The sequence below is a fragment of the Thamnophis elegans genome, chromosome 7 (assembly GCF_009769535.1).
Source record: "Thamnophis elegans isolate rThaEle1 chromosome 7, rThaEle1.pri, whole genome shotgun sequence".
NCBI classification, from domain to species: Eukaryota; Metazoa; Chordata; class Lepidosauria; order Squamata; family Colubridae; genus Thamnophis; species Thamnophis elegans.
Window position 1 is genome coordinate 75,810,165 of NC_045547.1, and position 27,037 is coordinate 75,837,201.

At 43.3% G+C, this 27,037-nt stretch overlaps 1 protein-coding gene across 1 annotated transcript; it reads left to right on the forward strand.

Annotated features, from left to right (window-relative positions):
* On the forward strand, positions 1–26,779 carry LOC116511758 (fatty acyl-CoA reductase 2-like). The gene is given in 15 exon segments (XM_032221940.1): positions 1–189; positions 1,583–1,758; positions 4,274–4,453; positions 8,856–9,033; positions 12,838–12,882; positions 14,269–14,387; position 14,677; positions 16,605–16,641; positions 16,644–16,670; positions 17,545–17,716; positions 21,968–22,014; positions 22,017–22,105; positions 24,719–24,846; positions 26,615–26,702; positions 26,705–26,779. Coding segments are annotated over 15 exon segments (1,551 nt in total).
* The last annotated feature ends 258 nt before the right edge of the window (positions 26,780–27,037 follow it).

The following is a 27,037-nucleotide window of genomic DNA, read 5'->3' on the forward strand; positions in this document are numbered from 1 at the left end:
ATGTCTTTGGTTGGCGCTTACTATGCTGGGAAGTCAGTCCTTGTTACAGGAGTCACAGGGTTTATGGGCAAAGTCTTGGTCGAGAAGCTTCTCCGTTCTTGCCACGATGTGAAAGCCATCTATGTGTGTGTGCGGCCCAAAGCTGGACATTCCATACAAACCCGAGTAGAGAATATGCTGAAATGCAAGGTAAGGACATTCAAAGGTGGGGAAGAACAGGTAGCAGCTGGTAGGGTTTCGCTGAGTCAGACAGAGCCATTTGTCCATTTGGTGCTGTGGTGAGGAAGCAAATCTATCCATAGGGGCAAAGATGAGTTTTCTTGAATGACATCCATGGTTTTACTTCACCCAGCACTCGTAAAGACAGGTAGGCTGGGAGCTGCTGCTATCAAACTTAAATATTCAGAGGGAACGCCAAATATTTATTTTCAGAAGGGAGTACGTATTTTTTTGGAGTATAAGACGCACCTTTTACCCTCAAAGAAGAAGCTGAAAATCTGGGTGCATCTTATACACTGAATACAGCATTTTTTTGCCTCCCGAAACCCCTCCCCCTTCCCCAAAATCGCTGTGCATAGCCTTTAGGAGGCTTCCAGAGTGCTCTTGGGGACTGGAGAGGGCAGAAATGAGTGAAAAATGTGCCGTTCTTTGCTCAATTTTGCCCCCCAGCCCTCAGGAGCAGTCTGCGAGCACCCTTAAAGTCTATTCTTACCTTTTTTGGGAAAACACACAGGCCCATTTTCATGAAAAATGGCCTGGTTTTGGGAGGTTTGCAGAGGTGCAAATACCTTTTTTTTAAAAATTGCCTCTTCAAAACTTTGGTGCATCTTATACTCCAGTGCATCTTATACTCTGAAAAATATGGTAAGTGTTGGAATCCATTATTGGAATGCATCTCTGTGCAACAACTACAATAATATTCAGCCAGTGGATGGCAGTATTTACAAGTTTGGATCTATGGTATAGACCGTGAATGGCAAACCTATGGCATGCGTGCCACAGGTGGCACACGGAGCTATATTTGGTGGCATGCCAGCCGTCAGCTCCGGCGCACATGCACGTGCCAGCCAGCTGATTCTTTGCCAATCCAAAGGTCCAGGGGAAGCTGTTTTCACCCTCCCCAGACTTCAGGAAGGCTCCAGGTCATGTGCGCATGCGCCAGTGGGCAGGGAGATTGAGTGGGCATGCGTGCGCATGCGATAGTGCACGTGCACACAATTTTGGCACACTGTAAGAAAAAGGTTCACCATCACTTTTGTTTCTCTTTTGTTCTAAGCAGAGTTTCCTGTTTGTGTTACCCTTATATAGTTGAACAGTAAAGCACATGGTGACTGTACTCTTTGTTTGTGATGCTTTATATAATCTGAATTTCTAATAGTAAGAAACATTTTTTAAAAATTATATCCAAAGCTAATATATTCTTAAATTAACCCATAAATTTGAAATATCTGCTCAGCAGTCATTTTGGCTCTATCTGCCAGCATATTAATAATATAAAATAAATTAAATCTTAGTGGATTTCGATTCGAGGAACCTGGAGCATTTTTGTTATTAATTACGTGACTATTGTCTCGAACTCTAGGTGTTTGATAGAGTCCGGGAAGAATGGCCCAATTTCCATGAGAAGATTAAGCCCATCAGTGCTGAGTTCACCCAGCCAAACCTGGCCATCTCTTCCGAAGACATGGAGCAGCTGCTCCCTCAGGTCAATGTGATCTTCCATTGTGCTGCAACGGTTCGATTTGATGAGCCTCTGAAGTAAGTTCTCCTTCCTTTCTTCTTTGTTTTGTTGAAAATCACCACTCTGCTATCACAAGCTTCAGGCCATTCCTGAAGTCATTCTCAGAGAGGAAAAATTAACTACAAAGAAAAAAGCAATAGATGGTGGGTTTGTTTTGGTTTTTGTTTGGTTAAACAATTTGCAAATTCAACCAAGCCATGGTATTTCCAATTTTACAGCAGAGACAGAGGTGGTATTAAGCCGGTTCGGATCAGTTTGGACCGGTTTGCCCGAACTGGTAGTGGAAATCACAGGTGGCCCTGCTTTATACCGTCCTATTTAGGAACGTTTTTGAGGCTGGGTGTTTTCACGGAAGGCGCGTGAGAAAGCAAATCGCATGTGGGGAAGGCTGGGTACATGTGCAGAAGTGGTGCACATGCCTGCATAGCAGGCGCACGCGGGAGGCCAACCAGTAGTAACAAAATGTGAAACCCACCGCTGAACAGAGACCTTTTGTAAGAAGATGTAGATTCCACCTGTGGTCTTCTCTATGAAACGTGAGATACTACTGAAGTCAATCCAGGGAGGAGAGATTTCTAAATCCAGCAATGCAGTTTTATCTCTGTGAAATGATGTTCAATCCTCGAAGACATTCTCAGAAGAGCCAAACAAGATGTGTTAGATCTCAATGTAATGTGACTTCACATGTATACTTCAGCTTGTCCAGAATGCAGCCGCCTGCGAAGCGATCGTGGGTGCGCCTCGGATCACCCATGTAACACCTATCCTCCGCGAGCTGCACTGGCTGCCTGTTGATCTCCGGGTACGCTTCAAGGTGCTAGTCGTCACCTACAAAGCCCTTCATGGTATTGGACCTGGGTACTTGAGAGACCGCCTACTGCCAATTACCTCCACTAGACCAATTAGATCCCACAGACTAGGCCTCCTCCGAATTCCATCAGCCGGCCAGTGTCGACTGGCGACTACCCGGAGGAGAGCCTTCTCTGTGGCTGCTCCGACCCTCTGGAACGAACTCCCCATGGAGATTCGTACCCTCACCACTCTCCAGGCCTTCCGCATAGCCCTTAAAACCTGGCTGTTCCGACAGGCCTGGGGCTAGAGACTCGCTGCCCCACTTTGAATGGTATGATCGTTGTGCTTTTAACTATGTATGGTTTTTATGTTTTTATGTTTTTTTGTTACTCTGTTTGTATTTCCCCTCCCCTTTTGAGTTGTGAGCCGCCCTGAGTCCCCTCAGGGAAAAGGGCGGCATACAAATAAATTAAACCTAACCTAACCTTTTTTAAAAAAAAATTCTTTAAAAATAGGATAGGCCAAGTATATTGACATGTAGCGGAAATACACCAAGGAGAGGAGGAGTGGGAAAGAAGAAAGATGGGCAGAGAGGGATGGGAGAGAGGGTGGGAGGGAAAGGTGAGAAGGAAGGGGGGGAGTGGATGTGGAGAGAGGAGTGGTAGAGCGGGAGGGGAAGTAGGGTAGAGGGGGATGATGGAGGGAAGATAGAAAGTTGGAGGATGGTGGAAGAAAAAGGTGTATGGAGAGCGGAAGAGTTATATTGGGTTTCTATTTTCTGGGGCATTGTTGACAAAGAGGAATTGATGCAATTATTGTTTAATGCTGTATGGCGTTGGCTATGTGCAGTATGCATGTGAGTGTATGAAAATGAAAATGAAAGGAAAAAAAAGAAAAAAAAGAAGAGCCAAAAGGATTAATTTGGACCTTAGTCTCATACCAGCTGGACCTCATCCTAGTTTTTTGTTCCTTCTTGAGCAGGGATGCTCTTCTCCTGAATGTTATGGGTACCCAGCAGCTCCTGAGGCTGGCCCACCAGATGAAGAACCTCGAAGCTCTCATCCACGTTTCAACGGCCTATTCAAACTGTAGATGATAGATAGATGATAGATAGAGGATAGATAGAGGGATGGATGGATGGATGGATGGATGGATGGAGATAGATAGATAGATAGATGATAGATAGATAGATGATAGATAGAGCGATAGAGAGAGATAGAGAGAGAGAAGCCCTCACATGCCTCCCTTATATAGACAGCTTCTTAACCCTGCTGACTCATTCTCATTTCATCATCTTGGTTTACAGCCTTACAGCAGCTGGTCAGCTACTAAATCATCATTGCCTTAACAGATATGCTCTTTAGGAACTATGGGGGAGAGGCTCTGATTTTCCCATTGCCAAAAAGCAAATGGCCTTAAAAGTCAGGGTCCAGGTATCTTTTAAATTCACCTGGTAGTCAAAAGTGGACTTTGTCTTCACTGTAGGTGATGCTGTTATCTTTATTTGTTGGGGGTGGGTGGAGGGGGTTGGTCAACTAATTTGTACCAAGCCACGGTCGTTTCCACTACTAGCAGAGATCTCTCATAAGGTGATGTAGACTATACCTGTGGTCTTCTCCACACTACATGAGATATCTTGCCATCAAGATGTTCTGAAGCTCCTGAGGCAACTCTCAGAAGAGCCAAGAGGACCTCACACCAGCAGGACCTCATCCTAGCTTTTTGTTCCTTCTTGAGCAGGGATGCTCTTCTCCTGAATGTTATGGGTACCCAGCAGCTCCTGAGGCTGGCCCACCAAATGAAGAACCTCGAAGCTCTCATCCACGTTTCAACGGCCTTTTCAAACTGTAATCGGAGGCACATAGAGGAGGTCTTCTATCCTGTTCCTGTGGAACCAACGAAGCTTTTGGACCTGCTGACGTAAGTAATGGAAGCAACCCTCCCTCGGTTGTGATGTATTTGCAAGTGCGTTTGAAGGAATACCTGTTGTCTTCTCCTATACACTTTCTTCAAAAAAGAGAGGATTTGTGGTAGCAAAGTTTCAGAAATGTACAAGAGTTACATAGATGCCTCATGCAAAGAGTATTGTTACAATATAGAATATAATTCCTTATTGGCCAAGTGTGATTGGACATAGAAGGAATTTGTCTCTGTTGCAGAAGCTCTCAGTATCCATGCGAGCAATAAGTAGTAAATCAGGATCATAATCATAAATACAATAATTTTATGATATAATGAGCTTTGTCCTGATATATGGTAATGGAGGAGGAGGAAACACACATACTCTGACAGCAGAGCATCAACCACCATTGTGTTGCCTTCTTGTCTCTTTGGACCACAGATTCAGGCCACCACAGTTCTCAATAGCAATAGACTTATATACCACTTCACAGTGCTTTACAGCCCTCTCTAAGTGGTTCAGAGTAAGCCTCTTGCCCCCAACAATCTGGGTCCTGATTTTACCCACCTCGGAAACATGGAAGGCTGAGTCAACCTTGAGCCCGGTGAGATTTGAACTGCCAAATTGCAGGCAGCCAGCAGTCAGCAGAAATAGCTTGCAGTACTGCACTCTAACCACTCTGTCACTGTGGCTCCATGGTCTTTTTGTTGTTGTTAGTTGCGAAGTTGTGTCCAACCCATCGCAACCCCATTTGGAGGTTGGAGGAACAATGTTCCTCCATACCTTTCTGTCCTCTGGAGTCCATTTAAGCTCATGCCGACTGCTTTGGTGACTCCATCCAGCAACCTCATTCTCCGTCGTCTCCTTCTTCTTTTGCCCTCCATCGTTCCCAGCATGAGGCTCTTCCCCAGGGAGTCCTTCCTTCTCATTAGGTGGCCAAAGCACTTGAGTTTCATCTTCAGGATCTGGCCTTCTAAAGAGTAGTCAGGGTTGATCTCCTCTAGGACTGACTGGTTGGATCGCCTTGCAGTCCAAGGGACTCGCAGGAATCTTCTCCAGCACCAGAGTTCAAAGGCCTCCATTCTTTGGCGCTCAGCCTTCCTTATGGTCCAACTTTCACAGCCATCCATTGCAACTGGGAAAACCATAGCCTTGACTATACACACTTTTGTTGGCAGGGTGATGTCTCTGCTTTTTAGGATGCTGTCTAGATATGCCATAGCTTTCCTCCATCACCTGATAAACAGTGCTCCCTCTGTCCCTGGGGTCTATGGGGAGCCTAGAAGATATATGATGTCATCAGCCCCCCGCAATCTCATATACAATGTGAGAAACATGAGATGCATATGAGTTCCCTGTCTTAAATTTAGCAGCGATTTCTAACTTCTTCTTTAGAGGCGAGTTGGAAAATTATTTTTGATTTAAGGTAGCCATCAGCAGAACAGGATATAATTCCATTTATAGAAGGCACTTCGGTTTTCTTGTACTGCAAGACTCAAAGAAGCTGATTTTTAAATTTAATTTTATTACCCTTCAATGGAGATTAATACCCTCCTTTCAGGATAAGCTTCTATTGTGCCCAACAATTGTTCCTTTTGGGAACAAATGTATTACATCCATTATCTCAGATCTGAGATACGATATTTTCACATGTTTGTGTTATTTTCCAATGTATTCTTATCGCGGGTTTATTCCTATTTCAATAGCTATAACTGTAACTATAACTCCCCTAAAGTTAGCTTAATAAAAGGGGAATTAAAGTACAAGAGTGAGGTAGGATGCTAAAGTTAATTAGCTTATGTCAGTGTATGATTGTTAAATGTTTATACCCTGTATTTTGCTCTGGAGGTTGGGGGGAGGGAGGGTTGGAGGGGGGCAGGGCTGGGGCGGAGGGAGGGAAGAGGAAGGGGAAACATTTGTAAAATCTATTAAAACTCTTTAATAAAAAAAATAGCTATGGATGATCATAATGAAATATGATTTTCATTCAATGGAAGATTTATTGGGTTCCACCACAAAACCGCGGACGACAAAATTGCGGTCGACGAAAGCGCGCATTTGACGTCATCACAGCACGACGAAAACATCGCGCTGTGATCGAAAAATGTAAAAATAAAGCGAAAACCTTACCCTAACCCCCCCAAACCTAACCCTAAATCTAACCCTAAACCTAACCGTTAACCTAATGCTAAACCTAACACCAACCCTTAACCTAACGCTAAACGTAACCCTAATGCTCTAAACCTAACCCTAACCCTTAACCTAACCCTAAACCTAACCCTTACCTTTATGTGAATCGGCTTGCTTTAATTTAATTTTTATCTCAATTTTTAATTTTTTTCATCGCGCTGTGATGACGTCAAATGCGCGCTTTCGTCGATCGCGCTTTTGTGGACCGCGGTTTTGACGGGTCACGGATTTATTGTACAATTCCAGTGCACACATGTGACATTGTGAACATATTCCCCATGTCTTTCTCTTCTTTTAGTTTTCGCTTTTGGTTTCTTTTGAATATATCAAAATCAAAACCATTAAAACACTTACATACATTGCACCGAATTCTCTGTTCTTCTTCACCTGCAGCCATTTCTGCTTATTTACGTCTACTTAGTTGTATAAAGGAAGCTAAGCCATGTAATAGAAATTTAACTTTTACAAGGATATGCATATGAAAAGATATTAGGACAACTGCTTCCCGCTCCCATGGATAGCTCCAGAGGTGGTCTTCAGCCACTTCTGACCGGTTCGCCTGAATCGGTAGTGTAAATTGCAGGTGGGCCTTCCCACCCACCCCAGCTCTATGTTTTTGTAACCAGGCAGATGTGTGTATGGCACATGAGCAAGCAAAGCACATGTGTGGAAAGTGCATGCACATGTGTGCACATTTGTGAACCAGTAGGGAAGGTAAGTGAAAACCACCCCAGATAGCTCTAAATATATATATTTGGTTCAAATCCCAGTAAGGGTATGGCTAGCTGATGAGAGCTAAATAGCTTGAAATAGATCTATACTAGTCTCCCTTTATTTATTTATCAGCACAAATACAACAAAATGTAACAAAAAGGCAACAGTAAAAATATTGGGTTTCTGCCTGGATGGTCTCTTGTGATGAGCCATCAAACTCAAGAGCCAAGGTGGAGCAGTGGTTAAATGCAGCACTGCAGGCTACTGCTAGATCAGCAGTTCAGCGGTTCAAATCTCATCGGCTCAGGGTTGACTCAGCCTTCCATCCTTCCGAGGTGGGTTAAAATGAGGACCAGATTGTTGGGGCAATATGCTGACTCTCTGTAAACCGCTTAGAGAGGCCTGAAAGGCCTATGAAGCGGTATATAAGTCTACTGCTATTGCTATTGCTATTAGATATTATATTAGATATTATATTAGATATTAATATGAATTGTGTGTGTGTGTGTGGGTGGGTGGGTGTGTTTTCGTAGATTTTCATGGGTACAGGTATGCAGGTTTTGGTGTATTCGGATCTTTTCCCGTGTAGGTTTATATATCTATATATCTATATCTATATCTATGTCTATGTCTATGTCTATATCTCTCTATCTCTATCTCTATCTCTATCTCTATCTCTATCTCTATCTCTATCTCTATCTCTATATATCCTTATATCCTTATATCTTTATATCCTTATATCCTTATATCATATCCATATATCCATATACCCTTATATCTATATCTATATATCTATATCTATATATCTATATATCTATATCTATATCTATATCTATATCTATATCTATATCTATATCTATATCTATATCTATATCATCTATCTATCTATCTATCTATCTATCTATCTATCTATCTATCTATATATATATATATATATATTTGTTGTATTTGTGCTGATAAATAAATAAAGGGAGACTAGTATAGATCTATTTCAAGCTATTTAGCTCTCATCAGCTAGCCATACCCTTACTGGGAATCGAACCTGTGCTGTATTGCATCTTAGGCACATGTGTTAACCACTAAGCCACAGACTTCTTCTCCTTATCAACTGAGCCAGGGTGAAAGGTACCTTCTGGCAGCTCTGTGCATGCATGCCCTGGGAATAGGCTCCCCCCTGTTCCTCTGCCTCGCTGATGTCAGGCTCCAGAAGCTCCGGAGGCAGCACATAACTTCCAGATGGCTCTGGCCCCCTCTCTGCCTCCAAAGCAGAGCCTCATCAGAGCCTTCCCCAGACTCCAGGACTGGCCCATGTTCCTCCCCAACCTCCTCACTATCCGATTCAGCGGCCAGCTCCGCAGCCACTGGCGGGCCACAACAGGTATATCACATCTTAGGTGATGGATGTGTCCCCCATAGAGCTTTTCCAGAAAAACGTGTATAAAAATATGTAAGGACAATGTTTTTCTCCTCATGCGTATCTTTTACTGTTAATTCTTTTTTCAAAAAACATCCCCTTAGGTGTATGGATGAGCCCCTCACCGAAGCGATCACCCCCAATTTGATTGGAGACTGGCCTAACACATACACTTTCTCCAAAGCTCTGACTGAACATCTGATCCAGCAGGAGAAAGGGGACTTGAATGTTGCCATCATTCGACCCTCCATCGTGGGGGCTAGTTGGCAGGAGCCCTTCCCGGTAAGTAGGTTTGCTCTACCAGTGTTTGCTTCTTGTCGAACATCGAGTAAAAGGGTTGATTTGGAAACCGTTCCCTGTAAACAAGAATGCCATTCTCCTGCACTCGGAGGAGGGCCTTCTCTGTGGCTGCTCCGTCCCTTTGGAACGATCTCCCCGTGGAGATTCAGATCCTCACCACCCTTCAGGCTTTCCGAAAAGCCATCAAGACCTGGCTGTTCCAGCAGGCCTGGGGCTGCTGAGTCCCATCCCCTACTCGAATGGGTATGTGTGTTGAGACCTTTTAGATTGTTTTGTACTGTTGTTTGTTTTTTGTGGTTTTCCTTTTTGTATTGTCCTTCCCCCTCCCTGGTTTTGTTAGCCGCCCTGAGTCCCTCAGGAATATGGCGGCATACAAGTCGAATAAAACCTTCAAACCTTCAAACCTGCAGGAGGGAAGCCTTCATCAATGAGCTCTAAAGCAGAGGGAGTGAACCTGGATGGGTTTTTATCGTGGTACCTCATGATTTGGAGGCCATCTTTTTTTTTTTTAGTTTAGTTTAGTTTTCACTTTATTTGTATGCCGCCCTTTTCCCTGGGGGGACTCAGGGCGGCTCACAGTTCAAAGGGGGGGGGGGGAGGACAAACAATTTACAACATAAAGAAACAACATCATTTAAGAACTCAACAGTCATACAATTCGAGTAGGGGTTAGAGTCTTTAACCCCAGGCCTGCTGGGATAGCCAGATTTTAAGGGCAGTGCGGAAGGTCTGGAGGGTGGTGAGGGTCCTGATCTCCACGGGGAGTTCGTTCCAGAGGGTCGGAGCAGCCACCGAGAAGGCTCTCCTCCGGGTAGTTGCCAGTCGACACTGGCTGGCTGATGGAATTCGGAGGAGGCCTAATCTATGCGATCTTATCGGTCTAGTGGAGGTGATTGGCAGTAGGCGGTCTCTCAAGTACCCAGATCCAATACCACGAAGGGCTTTGTAGGTGACAAGTAGCACCTTGAAGCGCACCCGGAGATCAACAGGCAGCCAGTGCAGCTCGCGGAGGATAGGTGTTACGTGGGTGAATCGAGGTGCACCCACGATCGCTCGCGCGGCCGCATTCTGGACCAGCTGAAGTCGCCGAATATGGTCACATAATTCCAAAAGAACTCCAGTGAGGTGGACCTCATTCTCAAGACTTAGATTATAGATCAAACTCAAGGCCCGTGGGTCGGAGCCGGCCTGCGCGGTGCTTAGATCTGGCTCTGGGACCGCCCTGGAAACAGCCCTGGGTAGTAATGCTCATAAATTTATCTTTCATCTTTCCCATTTATGAATGTACTACTGACAATAAAATAAAATAAATATTTCAGCCAATTATCTTTTTTTTTTCCATGAAAATTGCTAGTTTAATCTAAGAAATTCAGATGTTGGCCGGGAACCAGTGACGTTGCGGTCAGCTTTAGGCCTGGTGAAGCACGTTTTAGACTTGTGGACTTCAACTCCCAGAATTCCACAGCCAGGCATGCTCAGTTCCGATTTAAAGCGACAGCATTGGATATATTTTCCAAAAGCTTGAAAGCAGCTCCTCTGCCATACCCCCCCTTCCCCTGCTGACTTCCGATCAAACTTTTGAATTCCTCCCCCCCTCCCCACACACGCACCTTTTCCAGCTATTCAGAGACGATTTCAACTCTGCTTCTCCCTGCCCTGCCCTCCCCTCATGAAAGGCCAGAGACTGAGCTAGTTGCTCCCCGAGAACTCTAAAAAGCCTCTAAAAATGCCCTCTACAGGAGGCAAGAGAATACGTGCCTCATTTGCATAAGAAATTCTTCGCATTTTAACCCTTGGTTATCTCTTAAAAGGCGAAAAATTCCTTATGCACAGGAGGCCTCTATTTCTCTGGCCTCCTCCTATGGTTAACACAAAGCACTGTTCCAAGTCACTGTAAATCTGGTAGCAACTACCTTGGCTTTAATTATTTAAAAAAAAATTCTTTAAATTCCTTTTCCTCATGACTGGTGAGGCCACGCTTTCCCCTGCCTCTAGTGACTGCACGTCCCTGCCGGGAACAGTCAATTTTTTTTTCTACTGAGAGACTAGCTTGAAGTTTAGGTCCCTTCACGAAAATTCATGGAGAAAGAAATCTGATAACTTCCATATTAGTTTCCAAGTTTGGGCAGAATTCATGTCTCCTTGTTACAACCAATTTTCTTTCTGGTTTGTTAGCCCTTAACAAATATTAGTATTGTGCTTGTAACATTTTCTCAATAATTCTATGAGCAGCAAAATCCTGCATGAGAATCGTGATTCCCAATTTTGAAAGTAGTGTGCCTCCCTCCCCAATCCCAATTTAGCAAGCTGAAATGAGATGTGCTAATGCTACAGTTTTTCCCATGCTTTAACATTTTTATTGAGTTATAAAGTATCATAAAATACAAAAAAAGTAAATAGAAAAGCAGTTGGGGAAGAGAAGTGAGGAAAGAGAGTGTTCTGACCCAGCTTTTAGCAGAAGCAAGAAAGAGAATCCTTGTCTTTATTTATTTCTTGTGAATTAATGGCATTCACCACTGAAAAGTCCAAGCAACAGTCCTGCAATGAGTAAACTGCAGTAACAGACTTTATCAGTTGCTCGAGATAATTGCAAGGCCATGTGCTCCCAGCCGAAAGGCTGGCAAGCAATCTTTGTGGCCCGAAACACAATGAGCAAAATCTTCAGAAATATGAACTGTTGTCTCCTACGACAACCACTCCCCCTTTCCTTCTATTTATTCCCCAGCCAGGGAGGGGCCATTCAGTGTCCACATATGCTTTGCTTCCTGAGTTGACTCCTTGTCCTCCATTGTTCTCCTCTCCTAACTGCTCTGCGCATATGTGCATCTGGAACAGGCCCCAGACGTTCTTCCTCCTCACTCATCTCAGCCTCCAAAGGCAGCTGCCTTTCCGATGCCTGGGAAATGTGGGACGGCCCTGGCTCTATCTCTGCGTCTGATGCAGAGCCTTCCTCAGACTCCAGAACTGGTCCAACCTCCTCATCGTCAGAGTCTGATGGGCCATAACAGATAGGGGAAAAGAAAAAGAAGCATTGACTTCCGACTCTCTCTGTTACAGTAAAATAAGGCATTAACATCAAATCACAACTTTTTACTTCGCCATAATAATACGAACAAGCCATTTCTGTAAGGATCTATCAATCTATCATATTTTGTGGAATATAAGACGCACCGGAGTATAAGACGCACCAAGATTTTGAAGAGGCAAATTTAAAAAAAGTTTTTTGCCCTCTGCAGAACTCCCCAAAACAGACCTGTTTTTTTAAAGGGCCTGCATAGCCTTTAGGAAGCTTGTAGAGTGCTCCCGGGGGGGGGGGGGGGGGGAGCCAAAAAGAGCAAAAACTGGGCCAATTTTTGTCAAACAAATTGACCCTTCAGAGTCTTTAGGAGGCTTATAGAGTGCTCCTGGGGGCTGGGGGAGCAGAATTGAGCAAAAACAGCTCATTTTTCGCTCATTTCTGCCCTCCCCAGCCCCCAGGAGTACTCTGGAAGCCTCTTAAAGGCTCTGCATGGCCATTTTGGTGAAGGGGGTAGGTTTTTGGGAGGCAAAAAATGCTGTCTTCGGTGTATAAGATGCGCCCAGATTTTCAGCCTCTTTTTTGAGGGAAAAAGGTGCCTCATACTCTGAAAAATATGGTAACTGGTAAAACCCGAAGTCAGCATTTCATTGTTCTCCACATCAAGCATGAAGTTCAGAATTGGTTTCCATCTGGCAACAAAAGCACGTATGTTCTTTTCTTTAATCAAAGTAGTCAATGCTACAGTTTTTCTATGTTTTGCTTTTCAGGGTTGGATTGATAACTACAATAACATAAGCGGCTCATTAGTTGCGGTAAGTAGAGATGAAAATAACATTCAGGTCTTCTGAATCTTAGGTCAGCAAAAGGAAGAAATCACAAGAATCAATGCACAAAACTCCTCCAGGTTCTTGGATGAGAAGCGAAATGCCTTCAAAAAAAAAAAAAAAACAGGAAAGAGGAAACATGAAATATACTTATAATGGAAAATTATTGAGATTATAAAGACAGAACTACAAATTTGGAGCATATAAAGATGCATAACTATATAAATATAATAATGAGAATAGCTGGGAATAATAACCAGGTCTACATCTCTGCCAAAATAGTTTTTTTTTTGGGGGGGGGGTTTTAAAATATAATTACTATATATGTATACTTTTTTTCTTTTAAAAAAGGAGGAATATATATGTTAAAATTAAATATGTATATTGAAGAGGAATTATAAATTCCGTCAACATAAAATGGAGCTTGCTCAGAGGCTGAAATACACCAAGTAAATGAGATGAAGAGTGGGAAGTAGAGGAGAGAGGTAAGGGAAGAAGAGAGGGATAGGAGAGAGGGCAGGGGAGGAAGAGGAGGAGAGAAAGAAGGAGTGGAAAGGAGAGAGAGGGGGAGAAGGAGATAGGAAGGGGAAGTAGAGAAGGGCGACAGAGGAAAGAAAGGAGGGAGGGAGGGGGAGGAGAGAGGGAGAAGGAGAGAGGAAGGGGAAGTAGAGGAAAAGAAGGACAACAGAGGGAAGAAAGGAGGTAGGGAGGGGGAGGAGAGAGGGAGAAGGAGAAAGGAAGGGAGGGAGGGGGAGGAGAGAGGGAGAAGGAGAAAAGAAGGATGACAGAGGGAAGAAAGGAGGTAGGGAGTGGCAGGAGAGAGGGAGAAGGAGAGAGGAAGGGGAAGTAGAGAAGGACAACAGAGGGAAAAAAGGAGGGGATGAGGGGGAGGAGAGAAGGAGAAGAAAGTGATGGATAGGGTACAATATGGTGTATGGAGAGCAGAAGAGCCAATAATCATTTTTTGGGAATGATGGCAAGATGAATTGATGTAAATATTAACAATATAATATAATGTTGGTTATGTAATAGTATACATGTGGTTATTTGTTACGAAAAAAAAAACTTTATTAAAAAACCCAGAAAGTCCATTTTTTCCTCTTGAAATTTGTATGACATGTATGATATATTATACAACATGGAATATATTAGAGAATATAGAAATAGAGCTTATGTAAATACGAATCATATCAACCATACTGATACGGACTGGCTCTAACGAATGGGAATTTGTCTTTTGTTTTTTTTTTAATGTTGAAAAGAGCTTAATAAAATATTTTTTTTTAAAAAAGAGAGAGAGAGAAAGGCATCTTGGGATATGCTAAGTAAGGAAATAAAATTATATGTATTCATTAATGTCTTCCCTTTTTCTAGATTGCAAAAGGGATTTTACGGAGTGTGAAATGCAATCCAGGTGCAGTAGCTGATGTTATCCCAGTAGACCTGGCTATCAACTTAACCATCGCCGCTGGCTGGTACACTGCAGTTCACAGGTTGGGGCCTCTTTCTTGAGCAAGAGATAAGCCATTGAAGAAGAATGTTTTTTTCCCCCCAAGGTTGCAGGTTTTTCAGGAGCTGCCAAAGCTGCTGATTCCTCATATCCTCATCCAGGTCTTTAAAGCTTCTGAAAGTCCAACATTGCCTCCTACTGGCCGTGGTGCATTCACACAACTCCTTAGTGTTGGCTTCTGCCCCCTGCCTTGTGAAAGAACCAGCACATCTGCAATCTTCATTGTTGGGGTTTCTTTCCTGGGAACAGGTGAACACTGCCATGTTATAGAGAGTTCATAGACAGCATGATTTCAGCAGCTCAGTACTAACATCAAGGGCAGGAATCACCACAAGGAAGAGGAAGGCTAAATTCTTCTTTGGTTCAATTTGTATTCAAAGCCTGCCAAAAAAACCCAAACTTTCATGGACTCTGATGGCTTTAAAAGAAACTTTTTTTAAAGAATAGAGTGTAGAGTAGAGTAGAGTAGAGTAGAGTAGAGTAGAGTAGATAATAGAGTAGAGTAGAGTAGAATAGATAATAGAGTAGAGTAGAGTAGATAATAGAGTAGAGTAGAGTAGAATAGATAATAGAGTAGAGTAGAGTAGAATAGAGAGTAGAGTAGAGTAGAGTAGAATAGATAATAGAGTAGAGTAGAGTAGAGTAGAGTAGAGTAGAATAGATAATAGAGTAGAGTAGAGTAGAATAGATAATAGAGTAGAGTAGAGTAGAGTAGAGTAGAGTAGAGTAGAGTAGATAATAGAGTAGAGTAGAGTAGAATAGATAATAGAGTAGAGTAGAGTAGAGTAGAATAACAGGGTTGGAAGGGACCTTGGAGGTCTTCTAGTCCAACCCCCTGCTCAGACAGGAACTCTAAATCAAGCTGGTTTGGGAATTCTAGGCTGCAGCCCTTTGGAGAAATATTTGTTTGGTCAAGAAAAAAATAGCTAGTTGAATATTTGTCCTTATGATCCAAGGCTGTTTATAAACAGTTGTAGAAAGTTAACACCCACTCCTCTTTTAGAAGGATGAAATAGGATAGAATAGAATAACAGACTTGGAAGGGAACTTGAAGGTCTTCTAGTCCAACCCCCGGCTAAGGCAGGTAACCCCACACCACTTCAGACAAATCGTTGTCCAATCTCTTCTTAAAAACTTCCAGTGTTGGAGGCAAGTTGTTCCACTGGTTAATTGTCCTCACTGTCTCTATTCTTACAATACAATAGCAGAGTTGGAAGGGACCTTGGAGGTCTTCTAGTCCAACCCCTGCCTAGGCAGGAAACCCTACACCACGTCAGACAAATGGCTATCCAACATCTTCTTAAAGACTTCCAGTGTTGGGGCATTCACAACTTCTGTAGGCAAGTGCTCCACTGATTAATTGTTCTAACTGCCGGGGAATTCTCCTCAGTTTAAGTTGCTTCTCTCCTTGATTAGTTTCCATCCATTGCTTCTTGTCCTGCCCTCAGATGCTTTGGAGAATAGCTTGACTCCCCCTTCTTTGTGGCAACCCCTGAGATATTGGAACACTGCTATCATATCTTCCCTAGTCCTTCTTTTCATTAAACTAGACATACCCAGTTCCTGCAACCGTTCTTCATATGTTTTAGCCTCCAGTCCCCTAATCCTCTTCGTTGCTCTTCTCTGCACTCTTTCTAGAGTCTCCACACCTTTTTTACATCGTGGCGACCAGAACTGGATGCAGTATTCCAGGTGTGGCCTTACCAAGGCGTTGTAAAATGGTGTGTTAGAGAAAGGCATTGCAAGGAGGGGAGCTCTGGGTTCAAAACCTCAAGGAAAAAAGAACAAAGCTTGAGTCGAGCAAAGACTGGATCACTTGAACATTGGTGCACTTCATCACTGGGATCTGAATGTGATCTACTGATCACTCCCTTGTTGGGCCTGATACAGACCAAACAGAAAAATGATTTCATATCTGGAAGAGGGACTTGTAGGGAGGAGTAATATCAAAAGAAGAGCGGCTGGGTTGAATAGCATGTCCCTTTTTGGGTGTGTTATGTGTTAAGTTCCAGTATGGTGAGGCTTTAATCAATCCTCTGTCCCTTTTAACCTGCTTTGGCAAACGCTTCTGATTCTGCTATAATGGTGGATGTACAATATATAAATCCCACTTATATGCACCACTATAGCAAATAACATATTTAATACATTTGGTGTATTGTCTGAATGCTGAGTTGTCTTTATTTCCATTATTTTTCAGACCAAATCGCCCCTGATTTACAACTGTACCTCGGGGAGCCTCAACCATTATATTGGGGAGAAATAGGTGAGCTTTCTTTCTAACAAAGGGGGCAGAGATGATGCTTTCTTGTCTTACCTTTCCAAATCTCAAGATCTGGGACAGATTAACAGAGTTGGAAGGGACCTTGTAGGTCTAGTCCAACCCCACCCCACCCCCATCCAAGCAGGAGACCCTACACCAGTGGTGAGTTTCAAAAAATTTTGAACCTACTCTGTGGGTGTGGCCTCCTTTGTGGGAGTGGCTTACCGGCCATGTGACCTGGTGGGAGTGGCTTGACAGCCATGTGTTTTCTTTCTCTCTCTCTCTCTCTCTCTCTCTCTCTCTCTCACTCACTCACTCATCACTCACTCTCTCTCCTTTTGTCTCTGTCCCTTTTCCTTTTTCTTTCATCTCGCTCACTTTTTCTTTCTTTTTCTTTTTTCTTTTTTCTTTTTTTTTTTCTTTATTTTTTTCCTCTTTCTTCCTTCCTTGTCTCTCTGTCCCTTTTTCCTTTTTTCTTTCATCTCGCTCTCACTTTTTCTTTCTTTTTCTTTATTTCTTTCTTCCTTACTTTCTCTTTCTCTGTGTGTGTGTGAGAGAGAGAGAGAGTGTGTGTGTGTGTGTGTGTGTGTGTGTGTCAGTGGTGGGTTTCAAAAATTTTTGGAACCTCTTCTGTAGGTGTGGCCTGCTTTCCGGGTCCACTGGTGGAACCTCTTCTAACCGGTTCGGTAGATTTGACGAACCAGTTCTACCGAATAGGTGTGAACTGGTAGGAACCCACCTCTGCCCTACACCATTTCTGATAGATGGCAGTCCAGTCTCTTCTTGAAAGCTTCCATTCACATTTCCATCCATTGTCGTTTTTTTTCCATGTCATTACCTCACCAGAAACAGTATCTGTTTTCTACAATTTTTGCAGTAATCCATATGAAGCACATGTTTGAAAAAAACCCAGTGGAGAAACCCTTCCGAATACCAAATGCCACCATGACCTCCAGCCATTTGATCCATCAGTACTGGACGTTTGTCTGTCACACCATTCCTGCTTTTCTCTGCGACCTCTACCTGCAGCTGATTGGAAAGAAGCCACGGTGAGTTTGTGTCTACATTGTAGGGTATAGGGGACATGCGGTGAGGTTTATGGCTGGTGAGGCAGCAATTTTTTTAGACTTGTGGACTTCAAGTCCCAGAATTCCACAGCCAGGCATGCTCATTTCCGATTTAAAGCGACAGCATTTGTTTTTCTCCTTTGCTAAATAAGTTTCCTTCTTTCTTTTTCCTTTTCTTCTCCCTTCCCCTCCTTCCTCCCTCTCTCCCTCCCTCCCCCCTCTCTCAAACACACACAAACACAAAGTTGCACCAGGAGGGTGAAGTTTGAATTCCTCCCCTCCCTCCGACCCACACGTACCTTTTCCAGCGGTTTCAGAGAGGATTTCAACTCTGCTCTTGCCTGTCATCATGAAAAGAAAAAAAAATGTAAAAGGAAAAAGGCAAAAGCTGAGGTCAGGCTAAGCTAGTTGCTGCCAGAGTCACCATCATCTACGTCAGGAATTTTTTGGCTTTTAACCCTTGCTTAACTCTGCTTGAGTGATCAAAAAAGTCAGACTAGATGAGGCACGTCATTCTCCTGCCACCTCCTGTACAGGGTGCTTTTTTAGAGGCTTTTTTAAACAGTTAAGCATTAAGCAGAGTCATCCATGGTGACTCTGGCATCAACTAGATCAGCCTGACCTCAGCTCTTTTTTTCCTTTTACATTTGTTTTTCTTTTCATGATGACAGTGGTGGGCTCTGCCTCCCCTGCCTCCCCTGACTGCACGTCCCTGGGGACAGTTCCAAAATAGTACAGATAACAGTTTTAGGGAAGCGCCCTTAAGGTTAGGTTAGGTTAGGTTTAATTTATTTGTATGCCGCCCTTTTCCCTGAAGGGACTCAGGGCGGCTCACAACTCAAAAAGGGAAGGGAATACAAACAGAGTAACAAAAACAAAAACCATACATAGTTAAAAGCACACAATCATACCATTCGTAGTGGGGCAGCGAGTCTTTAGCCCCAGGCCTGTCGGAACAGCCAGGTTTTAAGGGCTATGCGGAAGGCCTGGAGGGTGGTGAGGGTACGAATCTCCACGGGGAGTTCGTTCCAGAGGGTCGGAGCAGCCACAGAGAAGGCTCTCAGAAGACATTTTTTTCCCATGGAGGACTTACCTTCTCCATCAATTTGACAGCTGTGGGGATTTATTAGAAAAAGGATCAGACTGGCATGCAGCTTTGTTGATTGCTATATTTACAAATACTTTTTTTTGTCTTTTTAAAAATGTTTTTATTAAAGTTTTTTCTCCTTTTTTTTAAACACAAATATCATCTTGCAACATTTCCACATCATTAAGCTTCCATTATACTTTTTTATCTGTACATGTATACCTTTATGTACCGTATTTTTCAGAGTATAAGACGCACCTTTTTCCCTCAAAAAAGAGAGTGAAAATCTGGGTGTGTCTTATACATTGAATATAGCATTTTTTGGCCTCCCGACCCCCCCGCCTTTTGCAAAAATGGCCATGCATAACCTTAGGAGGCTTCCAGAGTTCTCCTAGGGGCTGGGGAGGACAAAAAATGGCCGGTTTTTGCTCATTCCCCCAGCCGCAGGAGTATTCTATAAGCATCCTAAAGGCTATGCATGCCCTTTTTTGATGAAAAACAGGCCCGTTTTCACAAAAAACGGGCCATTTTTGGGAGGTCTGCAAAACCTTTTTAAAAAATTGCCTCTTCAAAATCTTCGTACGTCTTATACTCCAGTACGTCTTATACTCCGATGCATCTTATACTCTGAAAAATATGGTATCTATGGTGTATATATGTACACATTTTTCATCTACTCATATGGTAACTTATTCTTATATTTCTTCTATACATATTACTCTTTCAATGGACTTATTTCCATACAGTACATCTTATATCATTCTATGTACATATATTTCTCTTGTAACTATTATTCTGTACCATTTTATATACAATCTATCTTACATTTCCCCCTCCCTCTTATTAATTATCCGGCTTTATGACTATTTTTTAATTTCTTAAATCTTTTATTCCCTTTAATGCTTCCTTATCCTTTGCCCCTTTCCTCTAGCCATTTGTACCATAGATTCCATACTAAGTAATACTCAGATTCCTCTTTGCCTTTTATTCTTTTGTAAGTCTGTCCATTTCAGCGCATTCTAAAAATTTGTTTTATCACATTTTCTTCTGTGGGTTTAAATTTTGTCTTTCCAGTTTTGTACATATATGATTCTTGCTGCAGTTATTACATGCAATGTTAAGGTGGGGGTTTGTCTTGTAATGACCCCGTAAATACCTTGCATTGGGGTGGAGTCAGGGCAACTGAATCAGGAGTGGATTGCAAAAATTTTAGCAAGGGGTTCTCTGCCTGGTTGGGGTGGGCTTGGCCATTGTGGGTGTGGCCTAGTCAGCCTCCTGCACCATGCGGGGGGGGAGGTTTGCTTTTTGCCCTCCCTGGGCTCCAGAGGCTTTCCACAAGCCCGTTTCTGGCCTTCCTGAACTTCTGGTAGGCCCGCTTTTCACCCTCCCTCATCCTCTGTGCATACCCTACACTTACCTGCATACAAAATGGGCTGTGTGGGGACTCCTGGGAGGGGCGGGGTGGGCGGGCCAGCTAGGAGTGGGATTTGGGGGTTCTCTGAACTGCACAGAATCGTAGCTAGAAGTTCTCCCAAACCCTGTGAACCCCCAGCTGCCCACCCCTGAACTGAATAGAGCTGAGTATTTACTGGCCAGATGCCTTTCCTGTCACCAATTCAGAGTCCACCGCTGATATTTACTCATTGCGCCCAGAGAGAGAAATACCTACCACTCCCTGGGAGAATCACGCCTTCTGATTGTGAGGGGAGAACTCCACCTCTAGACCACTCCAAGAATCTCACAAATATAGGATAATAATTCCCCCAACAGCTGATAAACAACGGAAATTGTTGTAAATTAAAAAAAAAACCCACAAGTAATTAAATTAATCTGTAGGAGCCAATGGAGGCAGTCTTCAAGAAACAAGACTTCCTGGCATTCCCAGAAGTACCATCAGAATGGGATCTGTGGATGTCTCAGGGAAAGTCATCCAAGCCTTGGGTAGAGCCTAGTAGAGTAGCGGCCACCAAACCTTTGGGCACCATGGACCGGTTCCGTGAGAGAGTGTTTCGTGTGCTGCCTACATCCTACATGGATGGGGCTTTGCTTGTTGCACGGATCGGTATCTGGTATGCTGTAGACTGATACCAATCCACAGACTGGGAATTGGGGACCCCTGTAATAGAGGATAACCCACCTTAGATCCCAGAGTAGAGGTTCCTAATCAGGGATGCTCTCACCCCCTTAAAAACCTCCTTAAAAAAGCAAGAGGCAAAATCTCTTTTATTTACATGACTCTGAATTCCTTTTATTCACAGTCAGCAAGGCTTGGCAAACAGTCTTTCAGAGGAATGTTTATCCACACAAACCTTATCTCATTTGGAAAGCTACCGGATAACTAGTTTCCAAACACAGGGCAAGGCAACACTTGCCACAGAGTCTCTTATAGTCACAAAGAGAACTTTCCACCCCTGAAATGACTGAAGGAATGAATTGTTTCCTGCAAAAGCTCCCTTCCCATTCACTCCTCCTTTGTTTCCTATGGGAGGGGCCAATCACCTCCAAGGTTCAGCTTTACTCCCAAGTCGACCCTGGTTTCTTAGTTGTTCTTGTCTTCTGGCAGCACTGCACATGCGTACATTGGGAACAGGCTCCAGAAGTTCCTCTCTCACTGCTGTCTAGCTCCCTTCTGCCTCCAACGCAGATCCCTCACTTGAGCTTTCCTCAGCCCCCAGGACTGGCCCATGTTCCTCCCCAACCTCCTTACTGTCTGACCCTGCTGCCAGCTCTGCTGGCTGCTGGCGGGTCAACCTCCCCCCCCACCCCCGGCCGGTAATGAGACAATATTCCAGGGGTGCAAAAACCTGGGTTTAGAAGTTTCAAAGCTAACCATACCCTTCCTGGGATTTGAACTTGGGCTATTTTACATGTTAGGCAGTTATATTAACCTCTAAGCCACAAGCTCCTCCCTTATCAGCTGAGCCAGGGGAATGATTAGATGTTTTGTCAAGGCACCTGGTATGCCTAAATATATATATCGAGAATATATCAGAAGCATTCTAGGGATGCAGGGTATAGAAAAGGTTGGGACCCCTGTCCTAGAGGATTGTGGCACCAAGAACTTTTCAAATGATCCCCTGCCCAGTTGTTTTGACATAGGATGCTAGAACCCCAGATGTTTCATATGTTTCTATTCTGTCTTTCAGGATGAGGAAGCTTTTTACTCGCTTGGAAAAGGCCATGAGTCGCCTTGAATTTTTACCAGTCATTCCTGGGATTGGAGCTCCGACAATACAAACATGTTGATGAAAAGCTCAATCAAAAGACAAAAACGTAATGAGAGAGTTTGTTGCATACAATCAAATCCAGAACACCCACACAGATAAATGATTCAGCTGGATTCATTAACTTCTTTATATATAAGAATAGATGAATAAATGTACAATACCAACAGGTGGTTCTTCCAAGTAAACCCAAGGCAGGAGAGTTACAGCAAACACAAGCAGTTAGTTCCATTTCAGCAGGAAGCCCAGACAGACTGCTAGTTTACTCAGAGCAACAGCCTGCTTAAGTTTCTGTTTCAATTCTCTGCACAGACTCAGATCTGTTTAAGCTCCCATTGGCTGACTTAGTTGCTATGCCTATTCATTGGCTGACTTTGTTCCCATGTCTCTCCCAGTCCTGAATATTTTACTGAACCATACATCCTCATGGATATTTAAAATGTCTATTCAGGGTAGATTCTAGTTGCTTTCCGAAAGGACAAATTCCTTTCTCAGAGCCCTGTGGAAGTGGTCAGTCCATGTAATGATGTGTGGGAAAGACCTTGGGAGATGCATTTGAAGAGATGTTGCTTAGAGAATGGTCAGATAAGAGGCAACGTAGCCCCCAGCTGGAAAATGGGTGAGGCAAGAGGTTCAGAAAAGACCCTCCTCAGTTTTTTTGGCCTATAAAAATAGAAAAAAGGAGAACGGTATTTCAGGCTCACAAAACTCTGCTAATGTAGCTGTCAAGTTTCCTAACAATACCATAATTGATTCATAATATTCGAACCAATGTTTTAATACAAAAACCAGTGATTTATTGATAGCTTAATTAGGCAAGATTTGTTCGCAGTCAAATCTTTGCTTTGTTTTATTTGCTTCTGAAGTTTACCTGTTCCCCCCTCACCTCAGTCTGTGTCATAAATCACGCTACCCAATAGATACACCTCTCCCAATCCAGCAGCAGTAATCTGAGATACCATTCCATCTGGCAGTATCCATGGAATGCACTCCCACTCATTCTGTCCCCATGACAACACGTAGAGTTGACAGTAGCTTTATAAAGTAGAATTATCTTATCTGGACACATTTCCTGTGTGGAAATATGGTAGATAAAGGGAGACAGTTCTAGAGTTAAGGACTAGGGCACATTGAATTTTTTTTTTGTAACAAACAAACATCTAATTGAGGAAATGGACAGCTACATACAGCCTCTCCTTCACTGACAATTCAGCGAGCAAAAGAAAATTAAGAAAATAATCAAGTGGAAGTCCTCGGCATCTGCCTAACCATTTTTTTCACTTATTTTCACTCCCCGCCCCACATTTTTCACTTATCTTTGCTAGTCTCAGATATGAAAAATGAGGGATACCCAAAGCCTAGAGTCCTGTCCTGGTTAGTGGGATCAGCGAGATTAATGAGAATTTTCTCCTCCAAAGCTAAATTTATTATTCAGAAGTCATTTCATGTAATATTCAGCGTAAAGCAAATGTTCTGACCTAGGCATCACAAAATCACGAAGCAGACTCCTTGTCCCAACAAAACTCTTTTTTTTAATTAAGCTAATGTGAATTCCTCTCATTCACATCCAGCAAATTTCAAGGGTGAATTTACAACCACAGACCTTATCAGGCTTGGAGAGCTGCCAGGCTGACATCTTCCAAACACAATGGCTGTAACAAGAAAATACTTGGCAAGGAGTCTCGGAGAGTCACAAACAAATCTTCACACTAATTAAATGGACAAATTGTCTCCTGCAAACTCCCCTCCCCTTTCACTCCTCTTTATTCCCTATGGGAGGGGCCATTCACCTTCCACCTGTGCCTTTACTCCCCAATCTGTTCTTTAACTGTTCCCTTCTCCTGGCAGCTCTGCCCATGCACACATCAGGAACAGGCTCCACTGTTCTTCTGCTCCACTGATCTCCAATTCCAAAGGCAGCTGATAAATGTCGGATGGCCCCCTCTCTGCCTCCGACACGGAGCCCTCGTCAGAGCCTTCCCCAGACTCCAGGACTGGCCCAGGTTCCTCCCCAACCTCCCCACTGTCTGAGTCTGCCACCAACTCCTCTGGCCACTTGCAGGGCACAACATCATATAGTTGGTTTGATGAGAAGAAAATAGATATAACAGTAAAGGATTTTTGTTAACCATTATTAATTGTAACAACTAACAATGGAATGATAAGGATAAGGGATACAGTTAATGATACATGCATGTACTATCATAATAAAAGGAACGTGGACACAAATTGTAAACAGTGATTTGAGGGGAGGAAAGGGCTCAGATTTTGTCAACTAACTTTTGTTTAGAATGTGTTATAAAGGTTTAAGGCTATTGGATGACTTTGTAATAATTAATGAAATGCCATTAGGTGGCTGTGTTTTTTTTTAAACTAGGGATTATTCTAGGCAAAAGGACATTAAAACAATTTCAGTTAAATGAGAACTATCATATGTTGAAAGTAAGACTCATTAAGAACTTTGATACTCGATATGAATGTAAGTAATGATTCTGGAAGACATGCACGAAAGCTAATTGTAACCATTGACACACTTTCTACAAGATGTAATGTAAGATGATCATTTTGTGTGTTGTTTGTTTAGTAAAATTTTTAAAAAATGTTTATTAAAAAAAAAAGAATGAAATAGCCCTTCCACCCTTCTTCGATATTCTCTTCTCCATTTTATTCCAGTTATTCTCCTTTGATGTTTGTCAAGTGAATTGGTCAGAATACATACAAAATTACTACTTGGGAACTAAGAAATATCTGCTGAAGGAAGACATGGCTGGAATTCCTGCGGCCCAACAGCATATTAGAATGTAAGTGTCCATAAAGATTCTCAGTCATCCAGTTTCATGGCTGTCCCAAAATGCTTTTTTCAAGAGGCAACTGGACTTTTCGGTTTTTCTTTGACGACGTTTTGCTTCTCATTCACTAAACTTCAACTCTGACTGGATGGACTGGATCCTTCCATTCCCCACCATCCAGTCAGAGCTGAAGAAGCTTCTCGGATGACAAACCCAGAAAGTCCAGTTGCCTCTTGAAAAAGCACCTTTGGGACGATCAGAAAGTAAGGCATATACCATCTTCTGTGTTAACTTTCCTCACCCGAAAGCAGATGCTTTCAGTGAATTAAATTGTTTAGTCACCACAAAGCAGAGGTGTGAAATGTGGATGCTTCTCTTTTTCTGCTTCTGATGAGGGAGCCGGAGGCTAAAACATATGAAGAACAGTTGCAGGAATTGGGAATGTCTAGCCTAATGAAGAGAAGGATTGGGGTGACATGATAGCAGTCTTCCAATCTTGGAGAAGTTGTCACAAGAGAGTAGAGGATCAATCTTTTCCCCAAAATCTCTGAGGGCAGGATAAGACGTAACTGGTGGAAAACTACCAAGGAGAGATCCAACCTAGAATAAGAAGAAATTTGAGTGAGAATAATTAATCAGTGGAACCACTTGTCTCTAGAACACATCAAACGCAAGGAGGCCCAGGGGCCAGATCTGGCCTTTGGGGTGCTTAGATCTGGCCCACTGGGCCACTTGGAAACAGTGAAGGATCAGCCCACAGTGCCACTGCCAGCAGAAACGGAGCTTCATTTTCACTGACCGAGAGCTGCAGGAGGTCATCGCAGCTGAAAATGGAGCTCTGGAGCCTGTTTTCACTGGCAGAGTGCTCAGGCCACCACAGGCGCCTCCAACACAAGTGATGTTGAGCTGGCCATGCCCACCTTTGCACACTCCCCCGCCAGTGGTGGGTTTCAAAAATTGTTCGAACCTACTCTGTGGGTGTGGCCTCCTTTGTGGGAGTGGCTTGCCGCCCATGTAACTGGATGGGAGTGGCTTGCCGCCCATGTGACCGGATATGAAGATGCCGACGACACTTGTCAGAACCACCTTAAATTACCTCACACACAGCACTGGCATGCATAAGAATAGGATGTAAACTTGTTTTTAAAAGGCATCTTTGGTTTGCGTTAAAACAACTTCAACACACGCAATGTTCTGATTGCACCACAAACACAGTAGTCATCCTTACCTTTCACAGAGACACTGAGTTTTACAATATGAGCATGATAGTGTAGAATAATCATATCCAAGGACCAGTGGTGGGTTTCAAAAAAATTTTGGAGCCTCTTCTGTAGGTGTGGCCTGCTTTCCGGGTCCACTGGTGGAACCTCTTCTAACCAGTTCGATAGATTTGACGAACCGGTTCTACCGAATAGGTGTGAACTGGTAGGAACCCACCTCTGCCCCCCGCCCCTGAAATAAACCATAACCCTGATGCAGCCCTCAATGAAATCGAGTTTGATACCCCTGCCCTAGAAGTTGCAGTTGCGCCCACCGCTGGAGGTTTTCAAGAAGAGTTTGGACAGCCATTTGTCCAGAATGGTATACTCTTTTCTCCTTAAGCGGGTGTTGGACTAATTGACCTCCAAGGTCCCTTCCAATTCTGTTATTCTATTATTTTGTCCTGTTATTGATATTCCATCACTCTCTATAGTCCAGGTTTTGGTTGATCTGTGTTGTTTTGTGAACTATCTTAGCATTGATATTTCAGCTCCTCTTTTTCTCTTCTCTGTTTTCTCAGGCTAAAGACCATCCACTGTGCACTGAAGGCCCTTCTCTTTGTGATCACCTGGCGTATATTCGTTGCAAGATCAAAAGTCGCTCAGGATTTATTGTGTGTTTTTTATTAAACCTCTGCTACAAGTTTTTCAGCTACGCTAGAGCTTCCAGCACCCTTAGACATTGACTGCACTTTCCTGGCAATTGTTTGCTAGGCCCTGGAAAGACTTCGTGACTTCCAATCAACTTTGGTATCTGTCGGCTTCAAGATATCTTTCAACGGTTTACGCATTCGATAGATAGCACAAGAGACTTACTCTAACCAGTATGGCTTCCTTAGAAAACAAGAAGCAAAGTCTTGGTCCTGACAAAGCCTCTTGTATTTACACGATTCACGTTCATTCACAGTCAGCAAGGCTTTAGCAAACAGTCTTTCAAAGGAATG